This window comes from Crassostrea angulata, chromosome 5 (assembly GCF_025612915.1).
Source record: "Crassostrea angulata isolate pt1a10 chromosome 5, ASM2561291v2, whole genome shotgun sequence".
NCBI lineage: Eukaryota > Metazoa > Mollusca > Bivalvia > Ostreida > Ostreidae > Magallana > Magallana angulata.
In genome coordinates this window covers 49,400,339-49,413,971 of record NC_069115.1, presented here as the reverse complement: position 1 = coordinate 49,413,971, position 13,633 = coordinate 49,400,339, and the positions used below count along the sequence as shown (strand labels likewise).

Sequence of the window (13,633 nt, the reverse complement as noted above, 5' to 3'; positions counted from 1 at the left end):
GAAATCCCAATTTTTCAACTTCTGAATAATCTATTTTAACAGAAGAAGTTGAAAAAAGGAAACAACTGCTATTTGCCAAGCAAAGTACAGCAGTGTGCAACAGTATGAAGAGAAAGGCCTGGGAAGAGTAAATGCAGTTAATTGTTCTAACGTCATGCGTTCTGGGGAGGATGTTAAAAAGAAATGGACTTGCAAGTCTAGCGAAAGCAAGAAGAAGCTGGCGCTTAATAAAAGAAAACAATGAAAAACTGGTGGGGGGGGGGGGGGTCTCTACCATCCAATGTGTCCATAACCCCAATGGACGAGAATTGAAGGAATCGTTGGTCCGACATCAATAACAAGCGTGGAAGGGAGATAGACGTGCTGGACGAGGCCACGACATCAGCCAGCGACCCCATGCCCACAGATGCCCCTTCTATTATGGAAAGTGCAGACAATTGTAAGTCAAATAGTGTAAAATTCGTACAGTTAAAGAACATCTATGTTAATTGTCTTTTTTGTCTTTTGAAAATCATTTTAAAAGTAAATACAGAGAGAGAGAGAGAGAGAGAGAGAGAGAGAGAGAGAGAGTGTGTGAAAGAGGGATTTAAGGACAAATGATACATTTTTTTGAAATTGTGAATTTTTTTATATTTTAGGCATTTGTTTTTAAAAGCATTTACAATGGAAATAAGTAAAAAAAAATTTACCGGGTAGACTTGTTTGTTTGTATCATCTGTAGTTAAAATTACTTTTTTCTTTTTTGTAGATGAACAAGTGACTTTGATAAAAGATGTGGGAAAGAAGCGGAAAAGAGTCGAAATTGGATATGAAAACTCTACGTGCACACTTGTTGAGATTGAACAACAAAGACTAGTCGTAGAAAAAAAGCATCTTCGTGTTGAGGAAGACAGACTGCAAGTCGAACGACAATGTCTCGAAATTGAAGAAGAGCGTCTTAAGTTAGAAAAAGAAAAGCACAACTTGGGCATTATTCCAAGTGTAGATATCAGTGTAGATATCAGGATTTAATTTAGTGATTTGTTTTTACTATTTTTTTGTCCGAGTTAATTTTTCTTATAGTTTCCTTTTTTATTGATTATTAGTTACTCGTCAAGAATTTTTTCATGGAGATTCGTATTTCAATTTAAAATTGCTTTCAGATCGGGGTAGGTGGAGGAAGTCTTACTAGTTCTGAATGACAGGGAAATTTTACAAGAGATTAATTTTACATAATGAATGTTTTTAACAAAAGAGATTAAACTTTTACATGTTAATGGTAAGTATTCTACAAATGATACAACTTATGTGAATTTTAGATCCAAACCGAAGACAGTTAGCCTAGGATCAGCTGTCAGGAGGAAACTTATTCTCCATTTTTAACACTAGAGAAACACTTGTCGTTTTATTTTAGCCTTTGCGCATGTACTGACTTAACCCTAGATTAGTCATTTCAACCGGCCGCCCCTTTATCAAGCTATGACTTCACCTATACTCTATTTAAATTTGTCCGTTACGTACAGTGCACATGCATGAAAAGGAGCAATTTTCTTATGTCTCTACTTATAAGAAGGTATGATTTAATATACTTTTGATTTACTTATATTTCCCGAGTACTTTGATTTTTATTCTATAAATCTGTTACACAATATCAGTGTAGAATAAAATTTCGAGGTCTTTATTGTCATCTTGATAGGTGGCGATCAAAGACGAATAATGACGAATCTTTTTTGGGCTGCCTAAAAGTTCGAGCTTTGTTTCAGGAGAAGAATTTGTAAGTTTTATGTTCTCTGTTTAAATCAAATTAGTTCACGAAATATGAACGCCGAACAATGATTGATGAACAATTGATAAATGAAATTAATTATAGTGTGATTTCAGTAATCGAACTAGAAACCGAAATAATGTAAGGGATAAAATTGTAAGGCAATGAAATGTGATTAAGTAACATTTTGTTATTTTCTTTACCCCCTCCCCCCTCTTCTAAATTGGAATACACTCAGTATCTAAATATTGGACTAAATATGTACGTATAATATTGTTATTATAGAAAACTTAATCTCTTGTTCACATGATTCAGTTAATTGAACGCGTTTTCATATTTTTGCTAAACATTATTTTCACGGGCAATTCAAGCTGAAAATTCCTAATACCTGTTAACTGAAGGTGCTAATGTACAATGTCCGTATTGGTGATGCCAATATAAAATATTCTTACATTCATTGTTTTACCTACCATCGAAATATAACCAATGAACAACTAAATCATGTACTACATGACATTGTACATATACACAATCCATACATTGACAAAAAATAATTAAAACATGAGGCCCAATGGGCCACATCGCTCTATATGGGCGTTCAAAGGATATTGTGCCATGTGGCCCCTCGGTAGATTAACCAAAAATGAATATCCGAATTTTACACTTATTTTTGCACATACTTAATCTTTGACATATTTATCTTTATAGAATACCATTTTTACCAAAAATAAGATTATATGCAGTATAAATAACTACATTTTCAGTTGGTATTCACGGTTAACTTCAAGTTCCTTTTATTTTAGCCCCCCCCCCATTACTTATAATAGGATTAAATTACATGAGAGCATTAAGGTACATTTTCTCTCCCCAATACTCACTAGTTATTGTATTTTATTTTTTAAAAATCCTATATATATGAAAGAAGAAAAGTGTACCTCAATGCACCAGAATAAATGCGCTCAATTCCTCATATCAAAAACATTGAAAAATTTAATTGGCCTTCTCCATTATAAACAATTGTCGTTTACCAGGCATGAATTCATTTCGTATGATGTTTCATATCCTTACTCACTTGATTGATGAATAAACTTCACTGAAAAATGTTGTCACATATGTTAAAGAACTAAAATTCAAATTTATATATTGGCAGGCATGTCGCTATATTGTACCAAGGCCCACCCATTATTTTCATCTTTATTAAAAAACAACAAATGTCTACAAACAAACGAAGATGATTTTCCGTTGCAATGTTTTTTTAAGAACACCGATAATGCTTTTATCCTCGTTATAATAATGCATCAGGACTATGGAAACTGTTTAAAAGACGTCGTTTTTATTTACTTGTGTTCAAAAAACTATCAAAGATTTGTGTGAATTTTATGCAATTAATCATATCGTTGAAGAAGGGGCACCAGAAAGTAGTTACAGCATATCATCCTTTTAGCAAGACATTTCTATTGATCGGCCAAAATTTCAGCGTCAATCGTAGAATTATAAGAAAGATACATAGCTTGGTTTGAGTCATGTTTTTGTTCACATGAGTTTTTGTCAAGGGGTAGCTGATATAATATTTTCTGAGCTTCATTTGGGAACAACAACAAGAACTCAAAGGCCTTTTGTGTAAATGACGCTGAATTTATTGTAGTATTTGAATGTAATCTAATAAATGGGTTTCCACAAGTACAGCTAGGTGATTATAGAAACGGACATGCGCACTAAAACCCGAAAAACCAGTCTAACACACCCATTCATTCATTGATCCATCCGCCAAACGTAACCACGTGACCTCTCGTACTACTATCATACTATGTATGATAGTATGAATGAAGCGGAGTGAATGTAAAGAAATGATCAATGGGAAATGAAAACATGAAACTAAAATAATTAATCCTGTGACATTTTTTACATTCAACTTAAGATTTTAAAACTTGGTATTTCCTATTCATCATAGCTCATTTAAAATATAAACGAACTTAGGCATGACCTCAGCTTTGTGTACAAACATGCAATAGCACTGTGCGCAAAGCTCTGTTATATTGCTTATAACTCGACGCTTGACTCTCAGGTTAGTGAACAGAAATTTGTAAACAATTAAAACAAGAGAAAAATGCACTAAACAAAGAAAAACTCAATTCATTTTTCATCACATATATACTTATATATTTCTAGCAGCGAGAACAATATCCGTTTAGATTAAAATTGCTGTGCATCTTAATAAAACATGTTGTATTAATCAACCATTACGTAGGGATCGAACCGAATTACATGTACCAACATAATGAATAGTATTCTATAATATGTTGATAGTGCATCAGATTTTGCGCAGGTACATGTAAGCAATCAGCTGTCTGAGTAACCGGTCTACAGTAAACATTTTAAATTCGAAAAATAAAGACGACGGTTCCTCTCAAGTTAAAATAAAAAGAAACTATAACATGCTAAACGAAAATCAAAACAAGCTAAAACCACCGTCACAAATGAAAATGTCAACGCATTGAAATATTAAACCTCAATTTACTTCACATAAACGGCACACGTATATTTTGGATGTTTCAAATATTCCCTTCGCACGTAAACTGTTGCACTCCGTTCAACTCCAAGATGTACGAAAGCCGAGAAGGATCATTCGAGATTCGAGATTCAAAATACGAGATTCGAAGTACGAGATTCGAAATTCGAGATTCAATATCTAAATTAACCAATCAAATCATGGATCTGAAACCTGTATCCTAGCAACATCAAACTGTTCTAAATAAAGATCATTCGTACATGCTCTTTCCTACAAATAAATGTCTTAATAGCTCTTATATAGTGGTTATAAAATGGTTAAATTAACATTGATGAATTAACCCCACACAGTATAAACAATTAAATTAGAAATAACACTGTTGGCTTTACGAATCTAAGTGGTTTTGTTTGCCCTGTATGTATTTCCCCCCGAACAATTTTAACCCGAAGTGTATTCGCCCCAACTGTGTAAAAATCGGCTCGCGAAGAAAGATCTGTTTAATCTAAATGTTTTAGCTATGAAACGAAACTCAATGAAATAATCGACATGTCAAAATATAGGTTATGATAAAGTTTTAAACCATAGAAGATATAATGATTTACAACCTCAAAGACAAAAATCCAGATAAGAATAGTCTATTGTAGGGTATGGCAATGCCATTGTCGATATGAGAGAGAGAGAAAGAGAGACAGACAGAGAGACAGACAGAAAGACAGAGAGAGAGTTTTGTAGTGTCAAATTCAGTTTTGATTTAGAATTTGAAATTGATTTGATTTGTTACAAGCATATATAGACAATAATTAAGCCTCTAAAAGGAGAGCAGAGAGGAGGTAGCTAGGGTATGGCAGACCAACTAGCAAGCTTTAATTTTAACGGTGTTAGCGCACCTGTGATTTACATCGACTCTCTCTCTCTCTCTCTCTCTCTCTCTCTCTCTCTCTCTCTCTCTCTCTCTCTCTCTCTCGCTCTCTCTCTCTCATCACCTAGCATTTCCTTTTCCGTGAGGGGGTTTGGGGTATTTGTGATGTCTTACATTAGCTAGCGAAAATGATAAAAAAAACATGAAATTTTCTTTAAATTGTGTGCGGATGTTGTACTCCAATAATCTGTTTTCAGTATATACATTTCAAGGGGGGGGGGGGGGCTATATAGTCCTAATTGGTTTGCCAGTTATTCTGTCCCCACTTTGTTTTCTCTTCGTTTTCCAGGTATTTTTTATTTGGCTCGGCAAATTGATATAAAACTTTCTGTGTAGCTCCATAACGATGCACTGTAAATAAATTTTGAGTAGTTTTACTTTTGATAAACAGGTACATATACGTACTTGATTTTTAATTTGACTCTTATAATCGGATTTAATATTCCAATAAATATAGAGTAGGAAAGAGTAGACGGGACTTTTTGCACATATCCTACTGTACCATTCATTCAACACAGGTATTAGCACTCATCGAGTTCGACTTGCTTTCTTTTTTTTCATCCACTGGATTTAAAGCTATTAATTTTTGAAAATATTTTGAATTTATGGCCTGATTATATATAAATAAGAGCTGCACTGGTGCATCTATTTACCCAAATGGACCAAAATATAACCAAATGAATCTAAAAAATTTGACAAAATTAGTTTTAAACGTACGACTCTTTTTCAATTCTAATCGGGTATGTCCTATAGAAAAATCTTGAACCACACACATTTTAGCAAATAAAACGACAATTGTTTCATTTTTTTATGGGGAGGGAGGTGGTGCCGGTAAAGGACATGTATTGCTTGTGGCAGTTGTGCTATACTCTCATTTGTTATAATACATGTAGGTAATACTACATATTGATATAAAATGAAAGTTTCCAATTACACTGTACATAACTTCTATCATGCATTTTGACCCGTGCGATAGTTTAAAACAATTTTCAAAGCATTTAATGTATTTCAACCGATCATTTTTGAAATTTAATTTTCTGGATCCCCGCCTGATACGTCCGCCTTCTTGTATATTAGAATTACATGTACGTTGACCATATGTACACATTTACATAATCGGCTATGTTATGGGACGATAACATTTTTTATCAATGTTTTTGCAGGATATGTAACAAATAACAGCCTATTTGTTGATTTTTGCACTGATTATTTGAGATAATTTGCCGCCATCTTTTATGCATTCCATACACCACTCACAGTTTCTTTATTTGGTGTTCTGTGTGTATGGCGACAAATTGGTAAATTTGCTCCACTCACCCCTTGTAGCTTCATCCTGATTACATTTTATCTGGCTAAGTGTAATGTAGTAGTATATTAAATACACACATCTTTGTTTGCAGTGCTTATTTACATCTTTAGAGATTTACTTACAAAAAAAGTAAACATTTGTATGACTTATATGTAATTATTGTCAATTTTGGTGCCGGGGGGGGGGGGGGGGGGTAGGAAACTACAGAGAAACTTAACTTGGCTGTGAAACATATGCTTTTATTCTTTCTTGTTGATATATCAATGAATGAATTATAACAAAATACATGTACAACAATTAATTTTGAAATATTCATGCACAATCAAATTTTTAAAAAGTTTTACTGTTCTCTGCACAAGAAATCGGCAATGTGAACAAATTGGCACCCTATCATCCCTACCTTTAACTGTAGAGAGTAGGTATCCTTCTATATTGAAAACAATTCCAAAAGTAAGACTCATAATAAGTTGTTTACTGAGGAAAAGGAAAAAAATTGTATTTATTAACAATTCCGTATGATGTGATAATATCTCAATGATTTGTTTATAATCATAGTACTAGTGTATCACTGTATGCATACATAATAACGATGAGTAATGCTTATATTTATTAGTGAAACAGGACAGATTATTTATATTTAGATTATTTAGATACATGTACTAATCTTCATGCGGGGATCTAGAAAGGAGGGGGTCAGGGGATCTGGACCCCCTCCTCGGGAAAATTGGAGCTTATTAAATTTACATAGTAAAATTTTTTAAAATTGGCCTAGGACCCCCTACAGAAAAAATTAGCTACGCTTATGAAGTTCTCTACCATAACCGCATTTTTACACAAAAGGGGTGAATAAACCCGGGTTTTAAACTATTACTGGTGGTGAAATACCCCAGGGTTCAAACGCATCAGGTGGAAATGCACCAGGGCAAACAAAATCACTTAGATCCGCAAAGCACACTGCATAATTTCTAGTTTACTTAGATATTCTGTGTAAAAGTAAATACACATAATTATTTAGTTAGGTAAGGAGAAGTGAACATAGCATTTATTAAGAGCTATTAAGACATTTATTTGTAGGAAAGAGCATGTACGAATGATCTTTATTTAGAACAGTTTGATGTTGCTAGGATACAGGTTTCAGATCCATGATTTGATTGGTTAATTTAGATATTGAATCTCGAATTTCGAATCTCGAATCTCGTATTTCGAATCTCGTATTTTGAATCTCAAATCTCGAATGATCCTTCTCGGCTTTCGTAAAGATGGCTGCTTCTTACATTCTAACATAGACTGGTCCTCTAAACTGGTTTTCAATATATGAAATATCGAGCTCGAAGTTAAACTGATTGACCGCCGTTCTCTCTGTCTTATTATTATTTTCGAAAATCACTCAAAATGGAAACATAATTAGCCCTTAATTTTTGCAATTTAAATTTTCCTTCCCATAAGGATAATTTACGATCTATGATTACATAGATTAAGCATTGCATTGATTTATATTTACATTTTCCAGTGTTTTTGTCGTGATAATACCACGAATCGAGTTTGTAATATATGGTTCAATACATTTCATTAATGAATATTTTTATACGTAATTGTACAACTGCTGAAAATTATATAAATATAAGAAATAAGAAATCATTTCGAATATTATAAGGTGATCATATAATGTCGGGCGTGATCAAATCTATCATAAAACCCCTCGGGATTTATTTGATCACTTCGGCCGTATTTGATCACCTCATAACATTCAAAAATGATTCCTTATTCCTTAAAATACATGTACATGTAGTTTTACCTACACATAGTATGTACAAAGCAATCCTAGCCGACTCTAGAAGATATCGAGCATTTACATGCTTTTACATTTATTTCATTATAATTAAAGTTTCCATTCAATGTTTAGGGTGTAACTTAATCGTTAATTCGTGAGTTTTTCATCACAAGGCTTTAAAAACTTCTCTTTTAAGATATACCATTATATCATAATCAAAATTTAAATTGGGATCTTATTTACGAATGTCATGACATCACCGGCATTCACTAAATGTATAGCGGTATGTGTATTTCAAACAGAATATCTATGCAATTGTAAGAATTAGTAAGCAAGATATTTGAAATGCTTTTCAACATGCATTCTTTCAATCAGATGGCGTTCCACCTTATTTGGAATAGTTCTCATTATTTCGCTGACGCAAAGTGCAGATGTCCTGACATCATATCCGTGTCCAAGAATGTGTGGTTGTTACCAAGGAGATATTCAAAGAGAGGTAATCAGTGTTGTTTGCCGTTTGGACGCTGTAAGTCCGGTAGTTGATTTCTCTGTGATCCGTACCAGTGTTCCCAGCGTTTTATATATTATGTGTTCCTCTGAGGCATCCACATCACTAGCTCGATCTGACGTGTTTAAGTCGCTTTCATCATTTACTGGACTCTACATTGAAAACTGCCAAATTTCATTCATGCATGGGAGTTTTCTGCTTGGATTAAAGTCTCTTGAACAACTTGAAATCAAATCCGCCGGAAAATTGAAATTTGAGGATTCTGTATTTTATCACGTACCTAAACTTACCCACATCACCATTACATCAAGTCACGTAACCAAACTGCCTGATCTTTGCCGGTCAGGGGATTTGAAATATATAAATTTTACAAAGAACGAACTGGCATCTATGGATTCAATTGGTCTCAATTGTAAAAACAAAACAATTTTCCCGAACCTTTCTACCTTAATTTTAGACAAAAACTCCATATCGAACATATCATCAAGAGATTTTATATCTGTACCATATTTAAAAGACCTCCGAATTGCTGATGGAAACCTTGTTAGCATAGAAGATGACGCTTTTTCTAGTATACCTGAAATTACATATCTGGATATTACGAACAACTCTATAACAGAAGTTTCGCCCTCTCTTTTTTCACGAACTCTTGAACTCCAGGTGCTTGGACTTGGAAGGAACCCTCTTTCATCGGTTCCAAAAGCAACATTTTCTGTTCTCCGCAAAGTAATGGTACTAACACTAGACAATGCTGGTCTTGACAATGCAGTTTGGTTTTCGTTACCAAATCTTCATACCTTGAAAGATCTGCAGCTGCAGGGTAATGTGATAACTAAATTGAACAAAACCATACTATCTAACCTTAGATATCTACAAAATCTAGATATGGGAAACAATGGTCTAACGGAATTACCTTCTGATACATTTCATAACTTGAATGAATTGCGTTTTTTGCACTTAAATCAAAACAAATTAACGGAAGTAAAAAATGGAACTTTTATGGGTCTTGTTAACGCCCTTAACCTTGATTTGAGCGGAAATAAAATTAAGGAAATTGAAAGAACCGTATTTTATGATCTAGAGTCCGTATTGAAGATAGATATTTCAGAAAACGATCTTACACGTATTCCAAATTTTAGGATGTCCAGAACGGTTCAATGGTTAAATCTTTGTTCCAACCATATACGAAAGTTGTCTTCCGGTTCCTTTGAAGGTTTACAGCATCTAGAACACTTGAACATTTCTAAAAACCGTCTCACCGATATCCAAAATGGTTCATTCTCTCATATTCCCCGACTAAAAACTCTTGACCTCTCATTCAATAATATACAGTACATTCAAATAGATGCTTTTGAAGGTTTGCAATTATTGTCTGAACTTAAATTACATAATAATGTCTTAGAGACGATATCGGTTGAATTTCTGCCGCTGGACAATCTCCTTTCTATAGACTTAAGCTACAATAAGCTGTCCATAAAATTAAAAAGTGGAATGTTTCCAAAAAATATTGAAAGTATAGATTTATCTGACAACAAAATCAATGAAGTTTTGCAATTTGCGGTAAAGAACTACCAAACTCTTCGCAGACTTTCCCTGCAGAACAATAAATTGACGACTATTAAGATGAACGATCTAGTTGTACCCTCACAACAAAGCAAGAAAACGATGGTATATATCTCAGGCAACCCCTATCACTGTGATTGCAACCTGATCTGGCTAAGAAATAGAGTAAATGATATCAGCATGGACTCGGAGTATCCCTTGGTTGGCGATATTTACAAGATTAAGTGTGTAGCAGGATATAAGATTCGAACACCCGTTCTTTTATCAACCGTAGAACCGGGTAATATGTTGTGTGCGTATAACCAAATCTGCCAAGAAACCTGCACCTGTTGCGATGATGAACAATGTGGTTGTCTATCCGTCTGTCCCGTGGGCTGCTCGTGTTATAATAGCAGTTCAGATAAATATCATTATGTTCAGTGTTCAAATCGAGGCTTGAATAAACTTCCGGCCAAGTTTCCCGCCAATTCAACAGAACTTTTGTTGGACAAAAACAGCATTCCCAGCGTATATACAAGGAGTTTCGATAGGCTGATCAATTTAAGAGTTATTCATCTCGACAATAATGGTATCTTAACGTTAGGCAATCGTAGCTTTACAGGTCTACCGCAGTTAGAAAGTCTTTATCTGAACAATAACCACATTGATCAAATAACCGATGGAGTCTTCGAAAATCTTCCAAATCTAACAGAACTTCATCTCGAATTCAACAAAATATCTTTTATAGACGACGGTGCCTTTTCGTATCTTGAATCTTTATCTGTCCTGTATCTTAATCACAATCGACTGATGACTCTTCCAGATTCTGTTGTAAAAATGCTCTGGATCGTAGACAATATCACATTATCGGGCAATCCATGGCCATGTGACTGTGATTTTAGGATAAACACTCTTCCAATATTGACAAATAGATCGTTGATAGTGTTCGGTTTCAACAACTCTATTTGTCACAATTCAAGTGTTCAGAACTGTAACATTACGGCACCTGAAGCAGTTCTTTTCGAGAATAGTGTTCATATTGCAGTTGTGATAATTGCTACAATTGCATGCTGTATACTACTTTTGATGATTTTTACATTGTTTTTTCTTTATTATAGATATAAGATGAATTTATGTTGGAAATCTGGTCACTATAATTTAGATAAACCTCACAAAAACGGCATTGTTCTTAAACCTCTTCTACAAAATAAATGATATCATTATCTTTGTTTCCGTTCCGTTGGGAGGGGTGCGATCGAGGTAATTTCAGTTTGCCGGGGAGGTGATCCGAGGCGTATTCATGCAGATTTTTAAAAAGATGTTACGAAGGAAAAACTAATTAAGCAATAAGTAGAACTTTCTACAAACAAAGCAATGTATTCTTTGTGCTTATCAGATTTCAGTATGCACGTAACCATTTAAATTCTTGTGCAAGAATTGCATGGTTACCATTGTGTGTGGCCACCAACATTTCTATCAGATTAAATCAACTTGTGGCATAGTGATTACACTTAATTTGTTTGTTAGTGAAATATTTTTTTCTGAATGGTACGTTTTGATTTTTTTTTTCGCATTTATTTCATATAATAAAAAAATGAAAGCTTAAATTTTCCTATTTCATTCAAAATCAATGGTTTGTTAACAACATATCAATCAAACACAAAATTACTCAAAGAGGGTCATGTTATTAAATTCACATCAAGTCTTGATATGTTTGTGACTTTAACAATCTGGTATTCATTTTATTCTTTAAAAATTTAATAAAATTCTTGTCACCCAGACATAAATTGTATACATGTAGTACACATACAATCAGTTTGTGATTTTAACGACAATTTATTTATCTAATTAATAAATCAAAACATTGTTATTTTAAACGGTGAAGATGGGGTAGTAAAAACGTAAGACGTATTTCGACATATGACAAAAGGTATGTACCAAACCAACTCTTCACATGCATGGCAGCAAATTTTTCATTGAATATTATAATGTGTGCAATAAGCAAGGTGGTCGTGCAATAAAAGTCTCATAATATTGTAGCATTCTACTGATATTTATAATGTAATTGAATGATAAGGTGCTGATTGCCATTTTTTGTATTATACTGCAGTGATTGGTAATTTATTATAAGTATACAAAATATTTAGACATATATTTCATTGTTTAAACCTATATGTATGACATGAACTGAATATAAAAATTTAAAAGAAAAAGTTTTACAATCTTACTTTCTTATTTAAAGAAATGAGCTGTAATCGAATTTGTTTTTGATGTTTACACATGTATATAGAAAACTGAAACGCTTCTAATCTTGCCGATTCTTTTTTTATTTTCAAATTTAATCGAAAAATACTTGAGTAAAAACGAAAGAATTACAAGGAAAAATATTTGCAAAGGAATTTTTTCCCGTATCAATTACATGTGATCTCGTCAGATCAAGGGCTAAGTAAAACATTGAAATACTTTTCTCCTTATATCAAAGTCGATTCTCAATAATTAGTGGAGTAAAAAAAAGATTGAAGGATTGATTGATGTGTTTTCTAAAGTATCTACTCTTTATAAGTGATCTTTACTTAAGAAACGCCAAGCAGAAAGGTACACATGAAAAGCAGTCAATTTTCAGTTGGAATGTTTATAAAGCTCTTTAAATGATTCATCAAAGGACAATGTCAATTACATGTATCCTTTTTCTGTTTGATTAATCCAATAACATTGATATGGCAAAAGTAATTTAACGTATATATGTAGCATTTGCTAAATTGAATTTTTTTTTTCATGGATATTTTTTTAAAATCATAAATAAGATGCCTACAGGGACTACAGTAAAAATTCAATACAGCTAACATGTACAGTGCATGCATCAAGAATTAATTTTAGCTGACCTGACCCAATCAAAATTTCCCAGTTGTTGCTATTGTTGTTAAATTTTCATATTTTCACATTGAGTTGCATATTTAAAAGAAAATCTTCGTCTCAGGAATAATAGCTTGTAATTCTCATATCGCATAAGCTTCCTGATACCATATACTAGTACTAGTTGGCTAGAGATTTAAGTTTCTTGAAACCATGGCCGCTAGGGGTCAGAAAGAGTTCCTAAAGGGAATACAAAGTTCATATTAAAAGAAATAAATTTTATTTAAATGACATTTGTTTATCACTTCTTATTTATAGAAAAGCTATAATTTGTAAAATCAATATACGTATACAATCAATAAGTAATACACGTAGAATCGAGCAATATATAGTTTTAAATATGTTTTGTAATGCCGTTCTAGGTGCGGGCCTGATAAAGGCCAGACTTAAAGGGGATTGGAAGTTGTTTTTTTTTTAA

The 13,633-nt window shown here is 33.3% G+C and overlaps 1 protein-coding gene across 2 annotated transcripts in view; it reads left to right on the top strand.

Moving 5' to 3' along the window:
- Nucleotides 1-226: 226 nt before the first annotated feature.
- The window catches only part of LOC128184630 (toll-like receptor 6), a 41,427-nt gene continuing 28,020 nt past the window's right edge, over nucleotides 227-13,633 (top strand). The window contains exons 1-4 of one of the 2 annotated variants that reach the window (XM_052854186.1): nucleotides 227-439; nucleotides 749-1,552; nucleotides 1,676-1,753; nucleotides 8,628-12,232. In XM_052854186.1, coding sequence (XP_052710146.1) covers nucleotides 1,512-1,552; nucleotides 1,676-1,753; nucleotides 8,628-11,517 — 3,009 coding nt within the window. In that variant the 5' untranslated portion in view covers nucleotides 227-439; nucleotides 749-1,511 and the 3' untranslated portion in view covers nucleotides 11,518-12,232. The remainder of the gene's footprint in view (nucleotides 440-748; nucleotides 1,553-1,675; nucleotides 1,754-8,627; nucleotides 12,233-13,633) is intronic. The other variant, XM_052854187.1, reaches the window with a different exon arrangement.